The sequence below is a fragment of the Heterocephalus glaber genome, unplaced genomic scaffold (genome assembly GCF_053883595.1).
Source record: "Heterocephalus glaber isolate CG9 unplaced genomic scaffold, H.glaber_assembly_v1.0 deba00001444, whole genome shotgun sequence".
Taxonomy (NCBI): Eukaryota; Metazoa; Chordata; class Mammalia; order Rodentia; family Bathyergidae; genus Heterocephalus; species Heterocephalus glaber.
The window spans coordinates 5,184,921-5,212,529 of record NW_028258297.1 but is presented as its reverse complement, the minus strand read 5'-3'; the positions used below and the strand labels follow the sequence as shown (position 1 = coordinate 5,212,529).

At 50.4% G+C, this 27,609-nt stretch overlaps 1 protein-coding gene across 4 annotated transcripts; it reads left to right on the top strand.

Moving 5' to 3' along the window:
* Nucleotides 1-7: 7 nt before the first annotated feature.
* Nucleotides 8-26,258, top strand: LOC101716589 (sorting and assembly machinery component 50 homolog). Of its 4 annotated transcripts, none has more exons than XM_087213723.1 (15): nucleotides 8-180; nucleotides 4,955-5,065; nucleotides 5,908-6,009; nucleotides 8,352-8,439; nucleotides 10,217-10,323; nucleotides 10,782-10,912; nucleotides 11,055-11,142; nucleotides 12,367-12,495; nucleotides 13,049-13,120; nucleotides 13,812-13,898; nucleotides 16,152-16,222; nucleotides 18,015-18,082; nucleotides 21,993-22,139; nucleotides 22,379-22,520; nucleotides 22,672-26,119. In XM_087213723.1, the coding sequence occupies exons 1-15, from the start codon at nucleotides 160-162 to the stop codon at nucleotides 22,940-22,942; spliced, it is 1,635 nt and encodes a 544-aa protein (XP_087069849.1). In that variant the 5' UTR covers nucleotides 8-159; the 3' UTR covers nucleotides 22,943-26,119. The 4 variants fall into 4 exon arrangements, 2 of the variants coding, with proteins under 2 accessions (XP_087069849.1, XP_087069850.1); XM_087213724.1 differs by lacking the exon at nucleotides 22,672-26,119 and adding an exon at nucleotides 26,130-26,258 and having other exon boundaries at nucleotides 9-180; XR_015452223.1 differs by lacking the exons at nucleotides 18,015-18,082; nucleotides 22,672-26,119 and adding an exon at nucleotides 26,130-26,258.
* Nucleotides 26,259-27,609: the final 1,351 nt, after the last annotated feature.

The window sequence follows — 27,609 nt, the reverse complement described above, 5'->3', positions numbered from 1 at the left end:
AGGCACCGCGAGGCAGGGGGCGGGGAGTGCGGGCAACATGGCTGCCTCCAGCCCGCCGCTTCCGGGGACTTGTGGGAGTAGCCCTGACCCGCTGTGCCGCTGTTCCGCGGCGGGCTCGCGCTCGGCTAACTCTGCGGGCCAGCGGCTGGAGAGGGAGCCATGGGGACTGTACATGCCCGGGTAAGAGGCCCCGCGACTCGCGGGCTGCGCGACCGCTGGCTGGCTGGCGTCGCCGCGGGTCGACGCTCTCGTGGCTGCGCCCGGGTTGCCCGGGTGAGGCCACCGAGGCGCCAGGGCTGCCTGCAGGAGGCCTCAGAGAGGTCGCCTCGGGCCGGCGGGGAGCCATGCCAGGGGACGAGAGTGGTGGCTCACTCAAGGTCACTGTGCGAGCCAGTGCCCCAGAAAGGACTTTGGAGCTTTCCCTGATCACCTTAGTGCCTGCCTCTCCGGGCTGTGGTGAGAATTCAGACTTAATGCACGAGGAGTACTGTCAAAGACAAGGTTAACAACAAGCCTAGTTTAACGCCTTGAAGTGACTTTTATTTGCCATTGTGGAAGTGGGCAACACCTCAGTGAATGCACTCGAATAAACGCCCTCGTGAGCTGAGTTCAGGAGTTTGGTTTTGTGAACAGAAAGGACCGGGGAAAGCAGAAGCAGGAGAAGAAGCTGGCTAGTGGTTTCGGGTCATTTTATTTGTAGAGGCTGAAGCAGAGCTAGTTAAGACTGGCCTGTGTGGAGATTCGCCTATTTTCTCCCTCTTTTCTGATTTCGCCTGAGGTTAGATAAACAGTTCAGTCTTGGCTTGGGAGTGTGAAATGAGCATGAGTGACTCCATTTTGGTTTGGTCTGTTGAGCTGAGTGTATGTAGGAGCTCAGTCGAAACCAACAACCTATATCAATGCTATTTAACAGTACGTATGTGGCTGCTTAGAGCCTACTGCCTGCTTGCCAAACGGCTTCTTTTTTGTACTTTTAACTGAAGGCTAGAGAATGAGTTATTTGTCCAGGGTCACACAGAGTCACAGAATGTCCTAAACCTCAGAGTCCTGGTCTGAACGCTACTTTTCTACTATAAGGGGGATTGTCTCATTTGTCTTCCTCAGTTTTCAGTAGAGCCCTCCTCGTTAACTTCCAAAAGAACTTAGTAGGGGCATCTCAGCCTAGCTTCTTTCAGAATTGAACCTAATTCCCCTTCACCTGTCTTTCAAATCAAGCACCATTGCTCTTCTGCCATGGCCTTTGGACTGTGCTATGGTGCTCATTCTCTGTGCACCAGCCACTTCCACACCCCAGCTTTCTTTAGCCATTAAAATATTCCCATCTTGTACAACTCAGTTCAAGTTGCTGCCTGCATGACCACCTCTTTTTCTTTTTCTTTTGGTACCTGGGATCGAACTCAGGACCTTGTACTTGCAAGGCAGGTGTGGTGCCACTGAGCTAAATCCTCGGCTCCCCGGTAAACCACCTCTTCATCTCCCTCTTTTATATGTGCTACGACTTTCTTTGCCATTTTTCCTCTATTGCCAATTTGGCCTTAGGTCTGTTTGCATCTTTGTCTTATCCTATTGGATTTAAAATTTCTTGAAGTTACAGAATGAACTACATCTTACCAAGCTTCTCACGTAACATCTTGAACAATATAAGCATCCATCCATTTATGTAACTAATGCATGGCACTATTGTAGGTGTGAGGGATACAGTTAAAAAAAATCTGCTTTCGTGGAGTGGAGCTCCTTTGATGCTAAAGTGGGTACTCCACTGATTAATGTGCTGACAAAAATGTTCTCAGTTTTTAAATTTTTTACATACCACTATTTAGTGTTTTTCTCATGTTTTGATTAGGAATCACATTAAGGAAATAGTTGACTTTTGCCACCTAGTATTTCCGTGGAGATGTGAAACAGAAGTTTTGTGAAACAGTATTCATCATTAATGTCTGTTATGGATTGCTGTATTTGTTTATTTGATTCTAGTCAGCTCACTTTAAAGATGCTGTTTGTAGCTCATTAAATTTATCTCATGTCCTGTCCCCACTGCTGTGCACAGAGTTCATGGAAATCAGTAAAAACTTGAAGCTGGATGTGGGGGTGCACACCTGTAATCCTAGCACTATGGGAGGCTGAGGCAGGAGGCTTGCAAGTTTGAGCTCATTTTTGGCAATTGAGTCCCTGTCTGAAAGGGGGTGTGTCTGGGACTATAGCTCAGTGTGAGGGCCCTGGTACCACAAAACAAAACAAAACTTACTGATTGTTGACTGATTGCAGCTGATGTGCTTTAAAGGTTAAAGACTAGATCTGAATATTTATTTAATTCATTTTCCAAATATTTATCCCATGCCTGTTCCTCCAGTTACTGGACTGTAAATTCTGCGAGGGTTAGGGTGTTAATAAGTGTTTGTCACAGAGTGGGATCTTAACCGCTTATCAGTTTACTCCAGTGTCACTCGGGCAGCGCATTTGTTTACATGCTGCCTATCCCCAGTCCTCTGGCAGGTGTCATTTCAACCAGTCGGTTTTTGTATTGAATAAATTTGATAAAATTGTCATTTTTCTATTTCCTGTTATATTATCTTACAAAATTAATGAAAAAGGCAATTTTTGATAATCCAGTATTTAAATAATTGGACTGGTAAGTGGTTAATAATATGTGGGAAGTGACTGAATCTGCAGTAGTGGAAGGGAAGTTAGGACATACACTTTGGTGTAACAGTCAGACTGCAGGGACATCTCTCACGCTTCAAGTCTGCATTCCAGAGGCAAAGAGACAGTTGGGTCTGGTATGTCTTTTTTGGTTTTTTGGCTTTTTTGGTACCGGGGAGCGAACTTGGGTCCATGCACCTGCACAGCAGGTGGGGAAACCACTGAGCTAAATCCCCGGCCCGGTCTGCTATGTCTTTGGTGAGTCTCATTTCAGTGCTTTGAGATTCCAGGAAATAGAATGAATTATTTTAGCATAATGGAATATAAACTTTGTGCCCAGGCAAAGCACATGTGCAAAGCATTCTAAGAATCAGTGCACACATTCTTAATTTGCTTGTATTTTAGACATATTAACAGTGATTCAGTTTGTAAAATGTTACATTGCAAAATGAAATACTAAGACATGAAATTGTATGTCCTTTTGCTCATTGTCATCTCCGCCCCCCCGCCCCCCCCCGTCCCCCCGTCCCCCCGCTTGGTACTGGGGATCCAGCTCAGCTTGTGAGGCAAGTACAGTGCCACTGAACTAAATCCCTGGCCCCAGTCATCTTCCTGTTTAAAAAGTTAAATAAAATTTAGCCTGCACTACAAGGACATGGTTGTGAGCCCAATAGCATACATTGTACACTCGGGACGTGTTTGTTAAGTAGAAGAAGGAAAGAACAGTATTCATTCACTGTCATAGCTTTCCTGTCACTGGGACAGAGTAGCCAACACCTACAACTTAAAGGAGGGCAGGTTTAACTTGGCTGACGGTTTCAGGTGTTCAGTCCATGGTCAGCTGCTCCAAGGCAGGAACATCATGGCAGAAGGACGTGAAGGAAGAAGGCCGTTCAGTTTCCAGGAAGTGAAGCAGGGAAACAGTGCCAGACAGGAAGCAGTGAGGGACTGGACATAGGCCCCAAGATTGCACCTCTACGACCCACCCAGACATACCCAGGAGTGTGCTTCAATCTCCCGGGCAGCGTCCACATCAACCGGGTTGACACCATTGAGCTCAACCACTACACTCACTGTCCCATGCGTATTTATGGCATACTCCAGATGCGTCAGGGGAGATAAAAATAAGAAAAAGGAAAGGTGCCATGAAGGTCAAACACTACCATCAAGAGGTGTCCCTGTGAAGGAAGGAGTGATTCTGCCTTAAGAAGCTGGCAGTGGCTCACAGAGGTGACATTTAAGGTGACTGTGTAAGCCGCTTAGGGGAAAGCTATTTTGGAAGAGGGAAGGAGGTATGCAGAGCTTGGATGGTAGAGATGGAAACTGGAGTGGCAGATGTGGGCCTCGCAGTGGAGTTCCTGAGTGCTCTGTTTAGGAATCTAGCTGGAGTCACTCCCTTCAGGCACTGTCAGAGCCTTAGGACAGGCACGGGAAGGGGTTCACCCATTCACACTGTGGTCAGCTCAGGTATTCTGGAGCCAGTGACGGTGAACCCTGTTCACCGAAGCTGGCCGTGTGAGTCCCAAGGGAAGGAGACCCCACTCTTCCACAGATGCAAACGTCAAACGATTTCATGGACTTGAAAGATGTCTGGTTATACAGAGTTGGTGGAGCAGGGAAGTGTGAGGTATTGGCTCACAGTTGCCCTCGCACTGACCTATTTGTAACAAACAGTCACTTGCGTTGAGGTGGTGACAAGTCAGGCTGTGGGAAACCACTGCTCTCTGGCCCATTGTTCAAGTATATGCAGTTCCTCTTAACATGAATGAGACTTTTTGCAGGGAAAAACAAATCTGTTCGTGTCCGTTCAAAATCTGTTCATTTTGGAAACAAAATGCTTCCATAGTCATTTGATTTGCCAATGTAGCCGGTCTACAAAGTACACAGATCTAATTCCAAACATTAGAATACTTCCTATGGTATAACCACAGAAGAGCAGATTTTTCACAAATTATTTTTTTCCTTCACATGAACCTCAGGTATAGATTTAGATTCGTTAGAATCAGTTCTAGACGTGGTCCTTCTGGAGTTATGTCAGACCTTTTTAATTTTTTTCAGACCCTTTTACTTTTTCTTTGTTTTATTACAAATACAGTGAATCCGAATGAGTTAACCACCAGTGAATTAACCACCAGCCCAAGAGCTTGCCTTTAACAGCAGCTGCCACCTGCCTTTTATTCCCTCTTTCCCCTCTGTCCCCTGCCTCCTCTGGCCAGAGGGGACTTTCTAGAGCACCTCCTGAAGCCAAACTTCCAAGGTTTCGTTTTCTGTGTTACAAGTTTGCTGATCCTTGGTTCCTCCCTCTCCCTTTCAGAGTCTGGAGCCCCTGCCAGCCAGTGGGCCCGATTTTGGAGGATTAGGGGAAGAAGCTGAATTCCTTGAAGTTGAACCTGAAGCTAAACAGGAAATTCTGGAAAACAAAGATGTGAGTTTTTGGTCACAGATCTTTACGTGATTGTTTCTAGGAGCACTGACTTCTATGAACCACTGGAGGGAGGTGTGCAAGGTAACCTGTCACCAGCTACAACCAGGAAAACTGCTGACTTTTAGGAAAATCGCTCCTAGTTTTAGACTAGTTTCATGGGGACAGGTTAGGCAGACACATTTTTGTGTTTATTTTAAACTCAATGATAGAGTCCAGTTGTGCTAACATTTATATATCTGTTCCCTGCTCCCAGAAAAAAGACCCAAGGTATCAACTGAAACTTCTAAGCTTTATTACCTTTTTTTTTGGTACTGGGGATCGAACTTGGGTCCTTGCGCTTGCGCAGCAGGGGGCGAAACCACTGAGCTAAATCCCTGGGCCTAAACTTCATTACCTTTAAATGTAAATATCTTTCAGTCTCTTGAAAAGTTGAGTTTTCTTCAAAGACACCGAGAGGTGGGAGCTTGGGGCTGCCTCTCGGGGCCATGTTGGGAAGGACAGATAGGCCCTCAGGGCCTGCCCAAGCTTGAGGCTGCCTTGGCTGGGGCCCTCTGGCCGGAGAGAGAGTGCAGTCTTTGGCCAGGGATGTCGCTCAGTGGCACAGTGCCTGCCTAGCAAGCACAAGGTTGTGAGTTCAATCTCCAGTACCCCAAAAAAACAGAAAAAAGAAAGAGAAGAGAGAGTCCAGTGTCACTCACAAGAACAGCATCCAGGAGTAGGATATGTGGGTTATCAACCCTGAAAACACCTTGAAGTTCATTTCGATCCTTGTCTTTAGCCTTGCTCCCTAGTCTTGTGCCTTGTGTCTTATGTAATAATCAGTGTCCCCTTGTCACCGTCAGGTAGTTGTTCAGCATGTTCATTTTGATGGCCTCGGCAGGACAAAAGACGATATCATCATTTGTGAAATTGGAGAGGTTTTTAAGGCTAAGAACCTCATTGAGGTGAGTGTGACCTCTGCTTGGCATTCTTTTCCGCTCCCTTCTCTAGAACCTGTAACTTCTCCTGTAACCGCAGAGCACCTGTCCCTGGCCTCCTTCCAGAGTGATCCTCTGTCCCCAGGATCCTCCCACAGCTTACATGCATTCGTCCTATCCCCTGTTGTCCCTGGGGAAGAAGAACTTCCAGCCTCTGGTCCAAGCCGCCTTCCCTGTGCTGTTCCTGCCCCTCCCAGTGGCAGGCAGCACAGCCGATGGGGTGGGTCCCCACCCTTCCTGGGCACCACGCTGAGTGGCGATGCCCTGTGGAGTTGTCACTCATCTGTCACCCACCATGTTTCCCCACGGTCTTGTCTCTCTGTGAAGCAGTTTCTCTCCTCCACTGCTTCTCTTCCTGGTCATATGTGGGGTTCCCTCGTCCCTCTGTCGTCACGTTGAACGTGGTGAGGCAGAGGTCACCTACAGCATCCTTGTGGCCACATCTAGCTGGCTCCTTTCCATCCCTCTTACTTGACATTTAAGCAGTGTGGACCATGCCCGCTCCAACACCAAAAATAGTTTATATTTTTAAAAGATCGAAGTTGAATAAAAATGCTCTGGACAAATCGGATGACACAGAGGGTATTGAAAGGAACGCACACGTGTTCTTGAGCAGCATCCGTCCAGGGTGTCCATCTGGACCAACACGGGTAGCCTGTGGGTGCCAACCCCTACTCCGTGTTTTCCCTGTACCTTTCGTACACGGCGGCCATCTCCTGACAGCAGCGCGTAGTAATCTGCTGGCCACAGGAGACCTCAGTGTGGTGACTTGGCATTGTTTATCGGAAGCCCTTCCCCGCCTATGCACGTTGAAATTCATTGTTTTGCTCCCATAAACGGTCCAATGTCAAACATCCTCGTGTATTTTTGTTACAGGTTGCAGTAAGACTTGCAGTAGGCTTTCTTTTGTTGTTGCAGTAGACTTGCAGGCAAAGTTCTTGCCAACCTCTTAGGTGAAAAATGCTGTTTCGCTCTTTTACTCTGCATTTACCTAACGATGAGTGAGAGCAAACATTTTTTTCTGTATACTTGCCCTTCATCCCTCTCTCTTGTGAATGACCTGTCGGTGTCCTGTTTTCCCATGGGTCCTTAAGCTTTTGTTAATTTCCAAGATGCTGCGTGTTAAAGAATGGATCACCTTGTCATCTGTGTTGAGTACGCTCCTCTCACTTTGTTACTTGTCTTTTGAATGTTCCTGTCATTCTTTCTTTCTCCACACTTCCCCTTCCCTGGGTATCACCCTGCTGCTCTCTGTCTTCCCTGTAACCGTCCTCCTCAGGGTGGCTGTCACCTGGGTGAGTGGCTCTGTTCCCTGGCAGCACCTCTCTGTTGCACTGTTGCCCTGACTGCACACCTGCCACCCAGCCTGCCTTGTGGTGCCTGCCAGGCACCTACAGCTCACGGCTAGGATCTGCAGGCATTGCCTTTCCCCCCACCCTGCCTGTCCTTTTATCCGTCTCTGTCTCCTCCCTGGTGGCATTAGTCTCCTGGTGCCAACCCAGAGCTGAGTGCTCCCTCGAATCAGTGGCCGTGGCCTGGGCCGTTGGTGAGATGTCTCTGGGGTCTGACCGACCCTCTCCCCTAAAACGTGGCTGGGCTGCTCCGGCCTCTGTCCCAGCTTCTGGGTCTGTCGCAGGAGCCTCATGTTTCCCATGTCCAGTTTTCTCCCCATCTCAACCCAACTCCCTCCAGGTTCATCCGTGGCACTTGCCCCTTATCCTGGGGAATCCCACCCTGACTCTGTCCTGCTGGGACCTCCGAGTTTTCCGTTTCTGTAAAGATGAAGCTTCCTCTCTGCTTATTTGCAAGTCCTTCCCTGCCCTGGCTCCTGCATGCTTTCCCTCCTCACCCTCTTCTAGTTTTCTTTCCAACGAGCATGTACTCCTGACATCAGAAAGGATGGCTAATGCCAATGGAGAGAGGGCAGAAAGTTGAGTAGCAGTAGAAATGGTTAGAAAATTGAATTAGCACACACACGCATGCGCACGCATGCACACCTCCCTTTCACTAGAGGAAACCACAGTTCACACCTGACTGTGAGCTCTTCCAGGAAAGCCCGTGGGCTCGTCATCCACTTCCAGTATGCACGTTCCACTTCCAGTTGTCCCATGCACTGGCCAGGCCCTGGGTGCAGCTGTAGTTCTGAGTGGATTTTGTTGCCCTGTGTGGTCTCTCTTCTTTGCCTGGCTGGTCATCGGGGTGCTCTCTTCCCAGTGCTCAGAGACTTAGCGCCCACACCAGCCTGGTACCATAGCTTCATTTCTGTTTCCGTGTCCTTGAAGCTGTCATTATCTCCTTGCCTCTTACAGGTAATGCGGAAATCTCACGAAGCACGTGAAAAGTTGCTCCGTCTTGGAATTTTTAGACAAGTGGATGTTTTGATCGATACCTGTCAAGGTACCGTGGGGCTGGCGTCTCTGGGATTCTCTCTTTGTCCTCCTGCAGGTTCCAGAGCAGCATTGTGGCCCAATATGCACAGGTCTCAGACAGGCCTTGGGGAGGGTCTGGAGTGCATGCTGGGCTGAGGGAGGAATGGTGACCCAAGGGGACCCTGCAGGAGGGAGCCAGACTTCTCTTGCCGGATCCCAGCAGCTGCCTGCACGGACTCCTGCCAGTTGTTTTGGAAAGAGAGGGAATCAGGGCCAGGGATTTAGTCAGTGGTTCTGCCGCCAGCCTCGCAAGTGGAAGTGCAATCTCTGGTACCAAAGTGAAGACGAGAGAGAGAGAGAGACAGAGGGAGTCAGGTTCTGTTGGCTTTGCTCGTTCTCTGTTGTGCTGTGTGATGCCAGCCAGGCCACTCAGCTTAGCAGGTGCTCTCACCCTGAGCCAGGCCTGCACAGGCAGCAGCCAGCAGGAGTCACCTCTTCTGGGGCTCGTGCGGCTGGCCAGGCTAGGGCACTGCAGGCAGGAGAGGAGAGCACTCGGGGCCTGCGGGAGGCCGCAGTGGGGCTTTGAGAGATGATCCCGTGCAGGCCTCACCAGGGCCCCCAAGGCATCACACGTCAATTAGAACTAGGGACGCCAAGGCTCCAAGGGGTAGAAGGAACTTGAGCAGGGCCAGCCAGTGAGTGGTGGGGACCCGGCACCAAGCCCAGACCAACAAGTGCGGTGCTCTTCTTGGTGGTGAGTCCTGCTGGCATTTGGCTTTGGCTCTCTCTTCCCTCCCCATTGTCGGCTTGACCTTGGCCTCTGCCAGTGCTCCTCTACCCTGGCTGCACATTAGAGTCCCCTGTCACAGGTCAAGCGCATCCGTACACATTTGCCCGAACGTGCAACACTACGAGTGATCCTGATGTCAGCCGTGGCTTCAGCTGATAATAGCACACTGGTTTATCATATGGCAAATGTCCACGTGAATGCGAGCTGTTGGGAGTGGGGGAAATGTGTGGTGGGAGCTGCTCGGGGGAGCTCTGTGCTTTCTGCTTTATATTTCTGTACTCCCAGAATCGCTCTAACAAATAAATCTGTGAGTGAAAAGAAAGAACAGTGCCAAGGCTGTGCCCTGGACCCCTGACCCTGAGCTTGTGGCAGCCAAAGCCTGGGCATCTGTAGCAGCTGCCGTGTGCCATAAGCAGGAGCCTGTCCCCTCCCTGCACAGGACACCCAAGGCTTGGTGGTCAGGAGGTAGCGGCCTGAACTCAGGTGCTGAGCACTCCCTGCCCTGCTGAAGGAACCCTGCTGTGTAATGATTTAATAAGTAATACTGTATTTTTAAAATAAGTGATACAGTTTCTCTTTTTCCTTGGTACCGGGGATCGAACTCAGGTCTTTGTGCTTGTGCAGCAGGTGGCAAAACCACTGAGCTAAATCCCCGGCCCAGTTTCTCTTTTTCCTAACATCCTTGTATGATTCCCGGCCCTCCCTAGTGTGGGTGAGCAATCCCTTTAGCGATGTTACTTGCCTAAGTGAACAGTGCTACGTCTCGCTGTCTCCCCGTGGTAGTAGAAGCTGACTGTTTTGGGAAATGAGAAACAGGTTTTGTGTGGTAGAGATATATTTTGATTTTATGTAGGAGTCTTCTTAAACTTTAAAATAGAGGGCATATTTTCTAAGGAGATTGTAAAATAAAGTGAACCTTCCAATTGCTTTTTGTCTTTTTCTTTTTAGCTGTGGGACCGAAAATAAAAGAACATTTTCCAACTGTCTTCTTGTTTAATCTTTTTTATTTCCTTAGGTGATGACGCGCTTCCAAATGGGCTAGATGTCACCTTTGAAGTGACCGAGTTAAGGAGGCTGACAGGCAGTTACAACACCATGGTCGGAAATAATGAAGGCAGCATGGTATGGTGGAAGGTTTTTCTTTTCTTGTTGGAACTTGGAATATGAGCTTTAAAAACGTGACTGCTGTCTAAAAGCTGACGATAGCTTCAAAACTCTTTCTCACTTCCTATCTCTTAATCTGTTGTTTGCAGCTTCTCTTTAACCTCCTTAGTATTGATTAGAAGGTAGTTTAAAACATTTGGTAACAATCATTATGAATGATTTAGAAATTGTTCTTATTAAAAGTAGTCCCTGTTCAAATTTCTTTTAAACTTCACATGCATAGGATTTGTGTCCTTGAGATTCAAGGTTGGCAAGGTCACCTGCCTCTGTGGTGACCGTGTCTGCGTGACAGATGGTCTGGTCTGTGGTCTGCATTTGTACTGTTTCTGTGACAGTCCCTTACTTAGCTGAGCCTGTATTATGTGTTCCTCCATTCCTTCCTTTTCAGCCACTGCTTTCCTTTGTTCCCTTCTTAGGTCCTTGGCCTCAAACTCCCCAATTTGCTAGGACGTGCAGAAAAAGTGACTTTTCAGTTTTCCTATGGAACAAAAGAAACGTCCTACGGCCTGTCCTTCTTCAAACCACAGCCTGGGAACTTCGAGAGAAAGTAGGAAGCCAAGCAGGTCATTGAGTGCGGTGGCCTTGCGTGAGAGTTCGAGTGGAAGCCATGAATGTTCACAGAGAGCCGACAGTCAGCTGCTCTACATGGGTGATTTACACGTGTGCCGTTCTGTCCCGTTGTCTCCTAGTTTCTCTGTAAACTTGTACAAAGTCACCGGACAGTTCCCGTGGAGCTCGCTTCGGGAGACAGACCGAGGAGTGTCAGCCGAGTACAGTGTAAGTGCTTCCACCATCTGGGGCTTTCCGAGGGGTTCCCGAAGAGAGCATGGCCGGGTCGGCAGGAGAGCACAGCCCTCTGTCCTCCCGGGCTGTGTCCTGGGCACCTGTACTGCAGCCTGAGAGTGGCTGCTGCCCATTGCTGCTGCTGAGAGAGCTCTCTGGACCTCACTTCTGGTGGGACTGTTTGGCCTGCTGCCATGGTGGACAGATGCTCACAGAGGAGAGGGCTGAGGGGTGCTGGCAGAGTGGGGCCCCCTGCCCTATGTGTCCTCACAGTGAGTGTGAAGACATCGTCCGTGTGTCCTGAGTGGCAGCGTCCTTTGATTATAAGCTGTCTTCTAAGGGCTGGGAGACAATTAGGAGCTCTCTGCCACTGGGCACATCTAGGGCAGTGCCCCATGCCTTGTGGGTGCTGATGTGAGCACCTCCAGTCCTTACCCTTTATGTGTGCTTGGCCCATGATGGTACCCCCAACCCACAGTGGCCTTGGGGACATAGAGCGTGGTGGAAGGCACCCTCAAGGGGGTTGTGGGTGACCTGGCTTCCTTGTGACACAAGTCATCTTTGTGCGTCCCAAAGCTACCAGGCAATGTCACTCACTGTCCAGAGAACACGGTCAGGCTGTCTCTCTGAGGCAGACCTAAGGCAGGCTGTCCTGGCTCTGGGGACAGAGGGGCAGGTCCCTTTGCCTACAGCCCAGGCTCCTCTTGCCCTGGGCCTCTGGCTGTGGAAGGCTGTTCCTCTGTGGCTGAGTGAGTCATGTGATCCCCAGGGTGTGTCCTCGCTTTGCAGAGAGCTGGGGAAAACACAGCAGCTGCTGGTTACAGGTCCCCCAGCCCTGCCCTCACTGGTGCTCAGAGCAGGTACTCCATCGCCTTGGTTCACAGCCTTCCCATTTCTTCTTTGTCCTCCCCCTCTGCTCCTCCCTCCCCTCTTCCCTGACTCCCTTACCCTCTTCTTCCCCCCAACATAATAAAAAATTTTATCCGTACTCGGACAGCTCAGGAAGAAGATGATCCCAGATTTACTCCCTCCTAGGTAACTTAGTGAGACCCCATCGCAAAATTTAAAAATAAAGGAGGGCTGGCAGTAGCTTAGTGGTAGAATGTTTGCCTACCATGCACATGGCCTTGGGTTCCATCCCCAGCACAGAAAAAAAAAACCCCAAAATTAGGTATTTAATTAGTTAAAGCGCGTGTCACTCCACCTGTGTCCTTGAAGTTCCCCATATGGAGGACCAGCCACAGCGTCAAGTGGGAGGGCGTGTGGCGGGAGCTGGGCTGCCTCTCCAGGACCGCGTCCTTCGCAGTGAGGAAAGAAAGCGGACACTCCCTGAAGTCGTCCCTCTCGGTAAGGCCCTCTCAGGGAGTGATCGGAGTGTTGGGCACTGGGAAAGTGGTGTCCTCCAGCATCCGCCCAACGGGTGACAGCAGAGATGGTGGGCTGGGGTCTTCCCGAATAGGGCCTCTGCCTTGCATCAGTTTTCCCAAACAACATCGGTGGGAACTGGAATAGGTGTGTTTCAGAGCCAACCATGGGATTGTAGCTTCCAGGCATAACTACAGAGTGGCTGTGTTGGCTTAGGCTTTGGGGCTGTGCTTATGAGTGGACTACAGCAGCCTGGTTATGGGTCCCACTTCATGGAGGGCACCATGGGTGGCAGTGTCCCTTGCTTTGTAGGCAGGCGTGATGGTGCTCCCTTGGCCCATGCCTTTGTGCAGGGCAAGCCATTGAGCAGCCAGTGCTCAGTGAGAGTTCAGTGTTGGTTTATTTAATTTATTTATTTATTTTGGTACCAGGAATTGAACTCAGGGCCTTGCACTTGCCAGGCAGGCTCCCTGGTATCAGTGTTGGTTTATAAAACTGTGAGAAGTGCAGATGCCTTTGTACAACTCTCTCGCAGCACACCATGGTCATTGATTCTCGGAATTCTTCCATCTTGCCTAGAAGAGGGGCCCTGCTGAAGGTGAACCAGGTAAGGCTGCTTCAGTGTCGTCTTGGCAGGGCCAGGGAGCAGTGACGTCACAGATGGTGACCCCAGGGGTGGGAGTCACTCACTTTGCTAGCATTAAGTGTCCCCGGTGACTGTACAGGTTGTTGTAGGGCCTGGGGGCGAAGCTCAGTGTGAGCACTGGCCTGGCGAGAACAAGGCCCCGGTTCATGGACACAGACCTGGTCCTCGGCAGTAAGGGGAACTGGGTGTGAGCACAGCGGGGTCAGGAGCCCGGGGGCTGTGGGGCCGTGATGCCCCTGAGCTCTGCCACCCAGCTGTGGTTGGTGGTGGACGAGTTGGGCAGGAGCTTGGGGCCTGGGGTCCAGTCTTCAGGCTAGAGGGCCAGCCGGACATTAGATTTTTAGGTAGACTTTGCAACCTTGTGAAGGATCAGCGGGCTCTGAACACGAGTCAGCCCAGTGAGCCGTATCTCCCATCACCAGGACTGCAGTACCTCGCCCACACTTCCTTCCGCTCACATTAGGTTTGTTCAGCGTCCATGATGAGCCTCTGTCCCTGCCCATCTCCTGTAATTGCCATTTAGAGCAATTGGGAGCATTCTGTTGCCTTCTAAAAAAATTTCTCTAAAGCAGCAAAATCAGAACTGCAGAAGTGTGACTCAGAAGCCCCTGTACAAGCCCTTTACGCCCTTGACCTGCCCATCTTCCCACAGGAGCTGGCAGGCTACACCGGTGGGGATGTGAGCTTCCTAAAGGAGGAGTTTGAGCTGCAGTTGAACAAGCAGCTCGTGTTGGACTCAGTGAGTACCCGGCCGGGACGCTGCCACCGCAGTTACCCCTGCTGCAGAACCCTGCTCAGAAACCTTGGTCCCGGAACGCCTGGCACAATGAGTGGGAGACCGGGAAGCACCCAGGCTGAAGCACCCTGTCTTCCACGAGAGACAGAACTGAGGGACCCCGGGGAGGGACAATAACTGCTTTCTTCTAAAAGTAACCTGTCAGACCCCAAGGAGCCCTTTCCTGTTTGCCCTCTGAGGCCTTGGAGGAGGTGTGGCCGAGGACTTTGGAATGTCTCCTTCCCCACGGCATTGCTTCTGTGGAAGGTCTGACCTTCCTTTGCGGGTCACAGGGCTCTGGGTGCTTCTGGGATGTTTGTGATTCTTGGATCAGTTTGGCAGGAATGAGGAGGGCTCAGTGGCCACTTCTAACCAGGCCTGGCCGTCTCTGGCCGCCCGGTTGTGCTCTGCCAGCCCAGCCCTAACCCTGGTGGCCATGAGTGAGTTGTAATGAAGTGGCCCTGGTCAGCTTGTTTTAATCTCATGGTCACGGTCCTGTCAGTCCAGGCCTATGGCACTTGGAACTCAGTTCCCTCCTTTCCCCTGCTGCTGTCACTCAGATGCCACCATGAGCCTCTACTGCCCGGTTCACCAAGCTCTTCTGGTCCCTTCCACAGCGCCTGACATTGGCTGCTCACTCGGTCTCCTGGGATTCTCTTTGTTGGTGTTCTCAACTCGATTATTACTGTGATTCTGTCCAGCCTCAGTTTCCCTTCCCGTTATGTGGCTTTCCCCACTATTCTCTCACTCTTCCCACTGCGCAGCATGTAGGATCTTTCTTGTTTCCCCATCCTAGTGCTACCTGACGTGTCCTCCATGTGCCTTGCAGACACCTCTCATCAGTGGGTCTAAAATCCACCCAGAGCTGGAGAGGCTGAGACAGGAGGATTGCAAGTTCAAGGCCAGCCTGGGCAACTTAGCAAAACCCTGTCTCAAAAGAAAATAAAAAAGGTCTGGGGATATATTTCAGTGCTTCCTGGGTTCAGTCCCCAGTATCACGAAAATTAAAGCAAACAGAACCCCCCCCAAGGGGGACCTCCTGCCCCCCCTAACTCACACACAGTGCTCACTCAGCTGCCTTCAGCATCCCCGGCTGCTCCAGGCCTCACCCCCAACCTCTGTTCCTCCTGTCCTTGCCTGCCCTTCTTTAGCTGCCGCCACGCAGGTTTTCCTTCAGTGCACACCTTGCAGTGCTGCTGTCCCGCCCTCTCTCAGTGGGTTTATGTGGGGTCACATCCTGTTAAACCCAGTGGGGGTGAAAATGCCCTCCATGCCTTTATGCCGCTGCCTGCGGAGCACTAGCTTGGCTTGGCCCACAGGGGATGTGCCCAGAGCACTTCGGTCCTTGGACTAGTGCTGGGCAGTCGCTGCCTGCCTCACGGCGAAGTGTTGATTGAGTATCTCGTGACCTACTGGGAGCTATGAGTGAGGTGGTCATGTGGGGACACTGCCACCACCCTAAAGCCCCCTCATGCCAGCGTGAGTTGAGACCACATGGTCTGCTCTGTCACGCTGTCCCAGTTTCCATCTGTAGTCCTTCCCACCAAAGCTTCTTAACAAATATCTGAGCAGCTCTGAAGGCTCGGGGACAGTGTTGGTGAACCTTTTAGAGCTTTCACTGATACAGACGGCCCACTGTGCCACACGTGCCTTAGGTTCACTACCACTGCCATAGAAGTTTGCAAGGCAGAGAGGACAGGAGGTGAGTAGGTGCCTGGGCAGAGGAGCGGCTGGGGAAGCAGCACTGTAGAGGAGGCCGATGGGCGTGAGCACTGGGCACTGAGGCACAACCAGCGCGGCCCCTACGTGCCATGGGGCTCTGTCCCAGGGGTCGGTTGGCCATGAGCATCTTTGGGTTATGTAGTTGTAGGGTCGTTGACATCCCAGCCTTCCTCCTGCATTTCCAGGCCCAGTCAAGGCTGAGTGGTGCAGGACCCCGGCCCAGGGTCTCAGTCTCACTTGTGCATCAGGCCAAGGCTTGTCCCGCTGCTGGGCTTCTCACCACAGGGTGGAACTCGGGCCCTGTGTACTGGACTGTGGTGTTCTTTGCAGTTGGCAGCCGCCTATGATTGAGTTTTTCAGCCTCATAGCCAGGTGGTCTTTGCCTGCTGCCCACACGTGCTGACAGTGCTCTGCAGGGCCAGGTAGGCAGGATGGGAGCCACTTTCTAGGCCGGTGCTTGCCAGAAACCAGAAACCGCTGTCTGTGTCTGAACAGGTAGTCTGCGCGTCTCTGTGGGGTGGAATGTTGGTACCCATCGGGGACAAGCCATCCAGCATCGCTGACAGGTGAGTGATGACCAGTGGGTGGGAGCTGGCAGACGTTTTCCTTCAGATCTTCTTTTTGGTTGGTTTCTTACAAGATAGTTTAGAGGAGCTTTATTAGTTCATAAGAGCATATTTCAAATTTTTCTCTAGTTTTGATATTTAAGCTAGCTTTAAAATATCCAGTGCAGCTTTTAATTTTTTTGCTTTTTGTATAACTTTATTGTATTAAAAATGTGTGTTTTCTGTTTTGAAAGAATATAGTTCATACTTGTTACAGAAATACAAGAATAGAGAAACATTTAAGGAAGTTAAAGGACTTAGTCTTATTCAGTGGTAAGTAGAGTTAACGTTTGGGACTGATTCCTCTTGGCCTATTTGTTATAGATGTATTTATGTGTGTGCATACATAGCTGTGTTAAGTTGTTAATATATTGTATTTTACCTACACTTTTTTGTCCTCTTAGCTTTTTTTAAAGTTTTAAGGAAATTATAGGGTAATCGTTCACCAGTTCATGAGAAATTCTTCCTAAGCAGCGTTTTATTGGCACGTAATCTTTTATTACTTGCATATAACTATAACTTTTCGGCCTACCTCAATATTTGTTGATATTGTAATTGTTTCTAATTTTGTAAGTTTGTTTTGTTTTGTTCTGTTTTTGGCAGTCCTCGGGATTGAACTCAGCCTTGTTTAAATTTTTTCTTTTGAGACAAGGTCTTAGTAAGTTGTCCAGGCGGGGCTTAAATTTGAGATCCTCAGGCTGGGAATTTAGCTCAGTGGTTCTGGTGCCTGCCTCCCAAGCAAAAGGTCCCTAGTTCGATCCCTGGTACCAAAAAAAATATTTGTGATCCTCCTGCTTCAGCCACCCAGAGTGCTGGGATTACAGGTATGCACCACCAGGCCCAGCTAAGTTTGTGGTATTGATAAGTAACTCTGTGAAGAACATTATAAATAATTTGTTCATTTTATTTTCTGAGAAGATACTGAGAATTACTATTTCAGAGTAAGGCTTTTTGCCGGGTGTGGTAGCACACACCTATAATCCCAGCATTTGGGAGGCTGAGGCAGGAAGATTCCTAGATTTCAGACCAGCCTAGACCATATTTCAGGGTCAGCCTAAACAACATAGCAAAACTGTCTCTCAAAAAAACCCCACAAAACAATAATAAAACAAAAACAAAATTCCCCAGAGTAAGGCTTAAGACCTTTAAAGAATATTTCTGGATCCTGCCCGTTAAAAGAGCTGGTGGCAGTTGATGGCCCTAGGAGCAGAGTATGACACCATGCTTTCTGCTCTAAGATATGCATTGTCACCAAGGGCAAGAAGCTGCCTTCCCCCTGAATTGGGTATAACGTTGCCTTAGTTTAAACTGGTCCAGCCTTTTTGGATGGCGATTTGGAAGTGCAGAAATACTAAATTCATAACCTCAGAGACCTAACAGTGTACCCTGCTCTTTTGAACTTAGTGGGACAGCGTGAGCCCAGAGGAGGCCGGGCTTGGAAAGGAACTTCTCTGATGTGTTCTCTCAGCGCCTCAGCCCTCTGTGGTACACAGCCCTCCCATCTGTCTCCCACTTCTCCAGAAGTGTGCAGCTCTGCTTAGGTGTTTAGATTTGGGGCTGGGTTAGAAGATTTGATTTTAATAGGATTTGCAGACTTCTGTGCGTCTTCCTGACCCCTTCTTAAATGGGGCTCTGATCTTGGTCACTCAGAGCCAGATGAATTTCACAGGTGCTTTCTGCCCTTACTGTGCGCCGTGTGCCGTGTCAAGCCTGCCCTCAGGGCCAGCGTCTGACACATGCTGTTTTGCCCTAGGTTTTACCTCGGAGGACCCACGAGTGTCCGAGGATTCAGCATGCACAGCATCGGCCCCCAGAGCGAAGGTTTGTCCCGGCCCAGGAGCGGTGGCCCCTGCAGGGTGGTCCCACCTGGTGGCGGAGGCCATGGCAGTGTTCACATTAGAGCAGCAGTAGGTGTGCATATTTCACAGTGCTGGAGTTGGCACCTAACCCAGAGTCGCCCCAGGGGTTATCTATTGAGTGGATTGTAGAAAGATGAGAATATGTATCTAGCAAAAAATGATTTGAAGATGGCCTGCGATCCCACACCCAGAGAGAACATGTGTTTTATTGTACTTTCCCTCCAGGATTTAAATGGGTATTCATATTCTTTTTTTTTGTTTCATTTGGATGTGGGTTTTTAAAAATTTGTTCACTATTTCTTACAATATAATAGCATATTTTATAGGACTAATATTTTATCTTTTTTTGTTTACCGTTCCGTATAACAACAGCATATTTTTGTAGGACTAATTTATCTGTTTATTTTTCTCCCAGTTCTGAGGATTGAATGTAGTACCTTTACACTGAACTGTGTCACAGCCCTTTTATAATTTTTAAATTTAGAGACAGAGTCTCACTAAACTGCCCAGGCTGGGCTCGATCTCACAACCCTGCCTCAGCCTTGAAGTGTGCTGGGATTTCAGGCGTGGCTTTACTTTATCATTTTTCATGGCTGTATACTTCATCTTATTAGCATTCTATAATCTTTTGTAACCAGTAGACTGTGTTTTTAGCGCAACTTTAGGTTTACAGAAAAATTAAAAAGTAAGTGCAGTGTTCCCGTTACCCACACAGCTTCCCCTGTGACAGCTTCCCCTGTGACAGCACCCCATCCTCCTGTGGTGCCTCTGTTAGACTGAGCACATTAAGTCAGGCCCTGAGTTGGGGCGGCTGTGTTCTGCCGGCTATGGGCTTTGACAGACGCACACTGTCACATGCCCATCACAGTGGTCCTGCACCAGGCACTTCTGCCGCCCACAGTCCCTCCGTCTCTTCTGCCGGACGAACCCCTTCTTCCTGTCTGCAGTCGCAGAGCTGGAATTGTGCAGTGCTCAGCCTTGCGCCCTGGCAGCCTGTCCAGCAGCGACAAGTCGAGCTCCTGTAGACATTCGTGTGCAGGTTTTTGTTTAAACTTAGTTTTCCATCAGTCGGGGAATACCCAGCAGCACAGGTGCTCGGGCCGGGCAAGGGTGTGTTTACCTTTGTAAGGAAACTCCAGCCTGGCTTCCAGAACAGACTGGCATTCTCCTCAGTGTGAAGGGGGGTCCTTATCATGTTTAGACCTTGCACATTTTGGTTTTTTTTTTTTCGTACCAGGGATCGAACTCAGGACCTTGCACTTGTGAGGCAGGCACAGCACCACTGAGCTAAATCCCCAGCCACATTCTGTTTTCTTAACATAGTACAATTTTCTTTTCTTTTCTTTTTTTTAAGGGAAGGGGTTTTTTTAGCTCACAGTTTGTAGAGGTTTCAGTCCATAATCAGCTGGCTCCAAGGCAGAGTAGCACATGGCAGAGGAGCATCACAGAGGAGAAACAGTTCATGGGGCTCACACGGTAGCAAAAGCAACAAGGGAGCTTAACATAGTACAATTTTCTAAAAGCCAGGTGCCAATTTTTGGACACTTAGATGTGTTGCTGTTGTAATGATTATAAAGCAGTGCGAGTCTTGGTGCGTGTGTAAATTATAGCTGTGGAGCTGCAGGATCAAAGGGTTTGGTGAATGTTTTTGAGATCTGGTCTTGCTCTCTAGGAAGGTGGCCGTGGCCGAAGTCCCTCTGCAGGGTTTCCTGGACCCCTCAGCACTGCTCAGCACTGACAGAGGGTTCTCCATGTGAAAACATCCCTTAAAGGAACACCTAATACCCCAGCATAAAGTGTCCTACCCTGATTTTCTCAGCTTCCGGTTTCATACCATCATAAACAACAGCTACCTTCCGCATAAATTTTTGTGCAAAGTAATTTAAAGTAGAATATTTTTCACTTGTTTTTAAAATGTTTGATTAGTGTCATTTTGGAAAAGTAACAATTTTCAGATAGTTTTTGCTTTTTTATTATTAGCAAGTATAATATGCTTTCTGTATTCGTAGTTTAGGTGTCTTCCATCTGCCTGGAAAGTAAAATACAGTCATATTCTACTCATTACCTCTCAGAGAAGTAATGAGTAAGATTCTATGGGAAGTATGTAAATTGCCATGACTTCTCTTGAAAGCAGTTTGATATATCAAAATGCCAAAAAAGCCAGCTTGGTAGCGCACGTCTGTAATCCCGGCACTTGGGAAGCTGAGGCAGGAAGATCGCTGAGAGTTCAAGGACAGCCTGGCTACACAGCGAGACCCTGTCTCAAAAAGTCAAAGGGGAAAAAAGAGAGATTCTTAAAAATTATATTATTTTAAAGAATTAATAAAACTATGATTAGTAAGGGGCTGGGGATTTAGCTCAGTGGTTCCGGTGCCTGCCTTGCAAGCGCAAGGTCCTGAGTTCAATCCCCGACACTAAAAACAAAACAAAACAAAAAAAACTACAATTAATAAAAGAGCTAAGTTTGAAACTAGAAACCCTAATGCCCATCAAGAATAGAATGGACAAATAACTGTTGCTATCTTCATCATCTAATAAGGAAGAACAAATTATAACCACTAGCTGAACGAGGGCAGGAGTGAATCTCAGAAATATGTGCCCCAAAATAGCTAGACCCAGCGAATGCACCCTGTGTAATTCCAGTTAAGTGCAGTGTGGGACAGGCCACTCGACTCCGTGTTGTCAGAGGACAGCTTTGCAGGGTGAGTGGCCATAGTGATCAGGAAGGTCTTCAGTAAGATTTCAGTGTCAGCCAGGAAAGAAGTAGACGCCAAGACGGTAGTAGGAGAGAAATGGACAGTTCTTTCATCATCAGTCATAAAAGTTGTATTTTTAAAGAATATAAGTCATCCAGAGAAATTGCTTAGAATTACTAAAAAGTTTATTATTTAAGCATGTGTCATACATCATAATTCATTGGGAGAATAGGGAATTATTTGTCTGAATGGTAGACATTAAAATACTCTCATTTTTTCCTATTTTTTTGTGTCCAGTTTTCCACATTACTTTTCTGATCAGAATAAATTATTTAAGGCAAGAGAGGAAGGGCAGCTTCTAGGAAACAAAAGTTTATCTCCTGCTATCTATCCACTGTTTCTTTTAGGATTTTGGTATTAAAAAGGACTAAGGAGATGGTGAAGTCTTTAAATGAATATAATCTGCTGTTTGAGGCTAATTTTAGAGACACTCTGTGTGTATTATAGTGAACTAAGGCACTAGAAACTATTTTATAACATTGTAGCAAGTTGGAGAGCTTTCCGTAACTTTAATATTACCGCTACTTATAAATAAAAATGTCACAGGAGCATTTATAGAAATAATGCAGATATCGGCTCTCAGCAGCTACTCTTGAATTTTTGCAAAAGTAACCTTTGTCCATAAAACAAAACTCCAGGTGGTCCTGCACCACTGAGAAGCACCCTCTCCCCCGGACCTGGAGCCAGGTTGCCGTTTGGATACTCAGTCAATTCCAGGAAACCGTGGAAGATCTTTTCTGTCTTGTTGCTCTATATTGTGGTCTTGCAAACTTTGTAAAATAATGCATTTCATTTGCCAGGTGGAAGCAGTTTGGTATCTGTAGTTGTGGATGAAATGATTTTCTTGAGATTCACTCCTTTGTTTGAAGCATTTTACAGACAGGATAAATTATCAAGTGCATTCTTTCCTGCCCCCCAGTTAAATCAAATTGTAAGAGAAGCCAGGAGGAAAAGAGAGAGATTCCTTCGAAGGAGGCCAGTGGCGGCAGGGGCACACATGCTCAGAACCTGGGCACCTTTCGGGGCCTCGAGTGTGACACGCATCTTACCTCTGAGCTAGCGAGGTCAGTGTGGTGTCCATGCTCTCAGGTCTGTCCCTGTCCCCTCCCTTGCTAGGGGACTACCTGGGTGGCGAGGCGTACTGGGCCGGTGGCCTGCACCTGTACACCCCACTGCCCTTCCGGCCAGGCCAGGGCGGCTTCGGAGAGCTATTCCGAACCCACTTCTTCCTCAATGCAGGAAACCTCTGCAACCTCAACTACGGTAAGAGCCAGCTGTGGGGCTATTCTGGAGCAACAGGAAGTGTGGTCCCCAAGCCCCCCGCCCCTCCTGTGGTACTGGGATTGGACCTTGGTTGCTCTGCTGTCCCTGGCTTGAGGGCACCCTAACCTTCCTTGATTCATTTCTCTGGACTAGGAGCCTGGTGTAAAGGCACCCAGGCTCCCACAGGGGTAGTAAGGCTTTTGGTGGATGGCTCTGACAGCCACGTCCTCTCTTCCCAGGGGAAGGCCCCAGAGCCCACATCCGAAAGCTGGCTGAGTGCATCCGCTGGTCCTATGGCGCAGGCATTGTGCTCAGGCTGGGCAATATCGCAAGGCTGGAGCTGAACTACTGCATCCCCATGGGCGTGCAGCGGGGCGACAGGTAAGCCAGGGCTGGCTGTCTGTGGCAGCCCTCTCTCGGGGAGTCTGAGACATTGAGTAGTTAGCAGAAGAGTGAAAAACGCAGACTTCCTGTGTTGGGTTTCTCTTCTTCCACCTTGGAGAGCATGTGACGAGTCTACCCCCTTCCCCAGACGCTCTGCGCTTCCTGTCCCTGAGGTGGTGGGATCCCCCAGAGCTCTGCTGGCAGAGTCCGCAGGTGCTGCGGATCCAGTCTGCTTGGCACCTCACGGAGAAGGCAGAAGCCAAGGTCGGCTGTGGCCCAGGGCCTCGTTCTGGAGAGCACCCCCTCCACCCCGAGCCATGTTGAGGACTTGCCAGACCCCTCGGTGTCTGCCCAGGGTTGGCCCAGGACCCCCTGAGGATACCAAAATCCAGCATCGCACAAGTATGGATTCAGTGTAGGGTTCAGCCCATGGCAAAGGCAAGTTCTGCTTTTGGGAACTTTCTGGAAATTTTTTCCCCCAAATGTCATTGATCCACATTTGGGTGTGGTACAAAGGGCTGACTAATATACAGATAAATAAGGGCAGAGGGCATTTACAGTTACAGAAATTAATCCCTTTTTTATTTGTTTTGATTTGTTTTGTTTTAACAGGGTTAGAGATTGAACCCGGGGCCTTTGCATTGAACTAAAGCCTTAGCACTTTTTAAAACTGTTTTTTTTGGTACCAGGGATCAAACTCATGCCTGCAAGGCAGGCATGGTGCCACTGAGCTAAATCCCTGGCCCCCAAATTTTTCTTTTGAGACAAAGCCTTGCTAAGGTGTTCAGGCTGGCCTTGAGCTTTCGGTCTTTCTGCATCAGCCTCCCAGAGTGCTGAGATTACAAGTGTGTGCTCGCACACCTGGCTTAATGCCATTTCTTACATTCCTGTGGATGTGTTGTATAAGATTCAGGAAATGTGGAAGTAATGTGACAGTGTATGTCCAGTGGCTCAGGTTGCCATAATAATATGTCAACGGGCAGCTTAAACTATAGGCCTGTGGTTCTGGGGGCTGGGAAATGGAAGGCCGAGGCACTGGCTGGTGGCTCCCGGTGGCAGCTGCCCCCCAGCTTATAGATTCCAGCCTTTGCACTGTGTCCTCATAGGGCTGCAGGCAGAGCCAGGGTGCTGGGCTCAGCCCCCATCCTGGGACCCGCATGGCTGCCTCACCCTGATCCCTCAGCAGCTCCACGTGGCTCTGGGTCAGAACCTCAGTGTGGGACTGGGACACAGCAACAGTGCTTCCTTCCATACTCCGGTGCCGGGTTGCAGGTTTTAGAGTCCATCTGTCCGTCCATCCCGCCTTCCTCGCCCTGTATCAGTGACGGTGCCCACGGAAGGGCAGCTGTACTAGCACCCACGAGTTTTCCGTGAGGGTCGGTGCTCAGTTCTGTCAGCTGGGGGCATTTATCACGCCTTTCTCGGGGCAGCTGTGGCTTCCCTGGTACCACTCTGATGGCACCCCACTGCCCCCCCACAAGCTCGTGTGTGTGTGTGTGTGTGTGTGTGCGTGCGTGCGTGCGTGCGTGCGTGCGTGTGTGTGTGTGTGCGCGCGCGCGCCCATGCTCTGGGGCCCAGCCAGGCTGTTCTGTGCGGCTGTGTGACATGGGTGAGAAACCTAACCGCTCTGTGCTCTCCATTTTCCTGTCCAGGGAGCTGATGCTAACAGTTCTGCTTTGCTTTGCTTGTTTTTACCAGGGAATAAACTCAGGACTAAGAGACTTCAGAGAGGGTGAGCCAGGAGAGAAGGGCAGTTTCCCTGGCGCAGGGTCTAGGCAACTTCCTTGAACCTTGGTCTGTGGGCGGGAACTGGCTCAGCACAGTGCTCCCCCCAAAGCTGTTTGCCTACTGCAGTGGGGGCCTTGTGCCTCCGGCCCGACCACCCAGCTTTTTGGTAGAGGTCCATGTGGAGTACTTCCCCAGCATGCCGGGGCTGTGGGTTCCAACCCCAGAGAGGCGCAGTTCCTCAGACTGCACCCTGGGGTCTCCTGGGGAGTCTCTGGGGACCCACAGCTGGCGTCTGAGATACGAGGCCCTCCCTTGGGGACTGCAGTACCGAGCACGGCCACTGGGTGTCAGTGCACTCCCGCAGTCAGCACCGCTCTGAGCGGCTGGGGACCCCTCCTGTAACCGAGCGGGCGCGGTAAAGCTTTGCCCCTCTCTCTTCGGGTTAAATCTGAGAAATGTGCTCCAGAGATTCATTTCTTCCTAGAGGACACTGCCTGCTGTGCCCTCTGCCCAGCCACAGCTCTGTTCCATTCCATGGTGGTGGCTACGCATGTTTGTTTTGCAACATGAATGCCGTCCAGGGCCAGCCGGCAACCCAGACAGTGGTGTGGTTTGCTGTTTTGTCAGCACAATCGGGGCTTTGTGTGTTTGAATGACGTTGCCAGAACCCAGGTGCTTGGCAGTGCGGGACTAAGGGGGTCTGTGGTTAGGGACCGAGGCCTCTGCAGAGTGGGATAGCCTGGGCTAAATCCACCCTGGATGTGGTGGCAGCGCTGTCACTACCCTGAGCACGGTGTCCAGCACCCAGTGAGTGCCTGGGAGAGCAGCTCCGTGTCGGGAGACTGGGCTCAGCCAGGCTGGGAACTGAGCCACGTCCCCGGAAGCTCGGCAGGGCTGTGGCACAGCTGGCACACAGGCTTAGGGGGACAGGTGTGCAGCGGGGTGCACATAGGAGGCACCTCGAGGACCGACAGGGGAGTGGCTGGGACAGAGCCAGCACCTTCCAGGGCGCAGCAAGAGGGGTTCAAGAGGTGGCGGGGGTGCCGGCCAGCTGGCTATGCTGTGCTATGCTGACATTGGGTAGCTCTCATCTGTTCACAGTGGGGTGAGCGAGCCCGGCCCGGAAGCTTTGCTCATGCCTGAGTTATATCAGTGAGGGGGACCTTGGCTGATGCTTCATGTTGTAGCTCATTTCCAGGCGTTTTTCTAACACAGGGAACATAGGCCTAGACCACTTCTCTAGACCTGACAGCGTGAAAGATAAAAGCAAACCATTTAGTCCCGCGCACAGCTTGGCTGTGCCAAGCAGGGCAGGCGTTGATCCTGGGCGTTGCTGTCTGGAAGCTGGCCAGGTCGCCACAGCTCAGAGGGCATCTGCTTAGACCACTAGCTGCTCCTGGTGACAGCCCTGTGGGGGGCAGGTGACACTTGGGACAGAGGGCTCAGTGACTGTCCGTGTGGCACTGCTGTAACCTTTGACTCACCCTTTCCAGGGTCAGGAGCTGCCCCAAGGGTGGCCTGGGCCTCTGCTCCTCCATCACAGCCCTGCGTCCTCCCTGTCAGGTGGGGAACAGCAAGGGAGGAAGGAGGGAGCCATGAAGGGAAGTCACACCTCCCTTTCTCTTTTTTTTGGTACCAGGGATTGAACTCAAAAGGGAGGCGCTGGTGCCACTGAGCTAAATCTCTGGCCACACCTCCCTTTCTCCTGTCCCTGTTGTCAGGCTGACTCTGAACCTGGGCGGGAAGGTGCAGGCGGGAGAAGGGCCTGTGATGGCAGCTGGCCAGCACAGGCTGCCCCGAAGTGTCCCCAGGCTGCCGTCTGCTGGCTATGAAGCCGGGCAGAGGGGAGCACAGCCTTCATCTCTGCCTTTCTTTCAGGATATGCGATGGTGTCCAGTTTGGAGCTGGGATAAGGTTCCTGTAGCTGCACTCCTCCAGGGCCACCCACCCTCCTGGAGTTCTCACAGCCCTGCGAATGTGTCAATAAATAGTAAAGATGAACACTCAGCCGCAGCGGGCTCTAGTTTGCTTTCAGCAGCAGCGCGTCCTGCATTGGCTTCTCCCGGAAGCCTGTGTCCTTTTGCCTGCACCACCCCAGGCCCAAGGCACTCAGATGTCTCTGGATTCCTTGTCCTCCTGGCTCTTGGGGTCTCCCCCTGGGGTCCCACAGGCCAGAGTGTTTGGCAGAGCTGGGGACACAGCCTGCTGCCAGGCCTGTGTGTGCTGGCTGAGGTCACAGGAGGCCACGTCTGTGGGCGTCCAGGGTCATGGTATGTGTGTGTGAGTGTGTGTGTGTATGGGAGTGACACAGGAGAAGTCACCACACTGTGACACTGGGGACACTGAGGAAAGCAGGGAAATGTGTCATCCGTAGGCTGATGGCAGCCATTGAGATTCAGGCCACAAACCAGTGGCTTGGACCTCACAGACTCTCGGGGCTGAGGTCCAGCTCACAGTGGGGCACTTGTCTGGCGCACAAGGGTGCTGCAAAGAAAAAACAGACACAAACATAGGTTCGTCCTCCAGGGAGGTCAGAAGCCCAGACTGGCTCTCGTGGCTCCAGCCCAGGCACCGGCAGGGATGTAATGTCGGAGGCCCTGTGGAGAAGCCATGGTCAGCCTTCCCAGTCCTCAGCCTCTGCCCGAGCCAGCAGCCTCTCTCATGCTGACTCTCCGCCTCTGCTCTCTCAGCAACCCTGGTGATGGCTTATAGGCCCCCCAGATACTCCAGGATAATCTCACGGCCAGCCAGTGAGCACCCGGAATTCCCTGCTGCCCTCTCCTGTGCCCTGTTACAGGGTGTTGCTGTCGCCCCTCGGTGTCTGCAGGACATGGGCTGTTTGGATTCTAGAATCCGCAGATGCTCAAGTCTCTTATTTATATGTACAGAACCGTGTGTCTCCAGCCCGTATTTATAATGCAGTATTTGCAGAACCTATGCACAGCCTCTTGTAGGTGTTAAATCACCTTTGATAACTTACAGCACCTAGCACAGTGCAAGTTCTCCGAGCGTAGTTGTTACGGTGAACTGCTTAGGGAATATCGAGGAGGAAAAAGGCCTCTACTGGATCAGATCGGTACGGATGCAGTTTTCTTCCTGAAGATTGCCCGTGTCCGTGGACACTGAAGCCGAGGATTGGGAGAGCTGACTGTGTTCTCCAGGTCCAGGCTTTAGGATGTGGGCATGAAAGGCTCCACCCCTCCCTGGAGTGCCTGTGCGCCACCTCTGGCTGGTTCCTGCTACTGCGTTCCCGTTCACTGTCCCTGGCTGCCCTGAACCTCTGACCCGAGGAGGCATGGTCCAAATGTACGGTGAACATTGAGATAAAATGTATTACAGCAAAAGAAATCACCATGAA

Coding starts and splice junctions, on each gene's coding strand:
- LOC101716589 (XM_087213723.1), top strand. CDS start 160: ATGGGGACTGTACATGCCCGG. Junction 5,066..5,907: donor AAATTCTGGAAAACAAAGAT/GTGAGTTTTTGG, acceptor TGTCACCGTCAG/GTAGTTGTTCAGCATGTTCA. Junction 18,083..21,992: donor CATCGGCCCCCAGAGCGAAG/GTTTGTCCCGGC, acceptor CTCCCTTGCTAG/GGGACTACCTGGGTGGCGAG.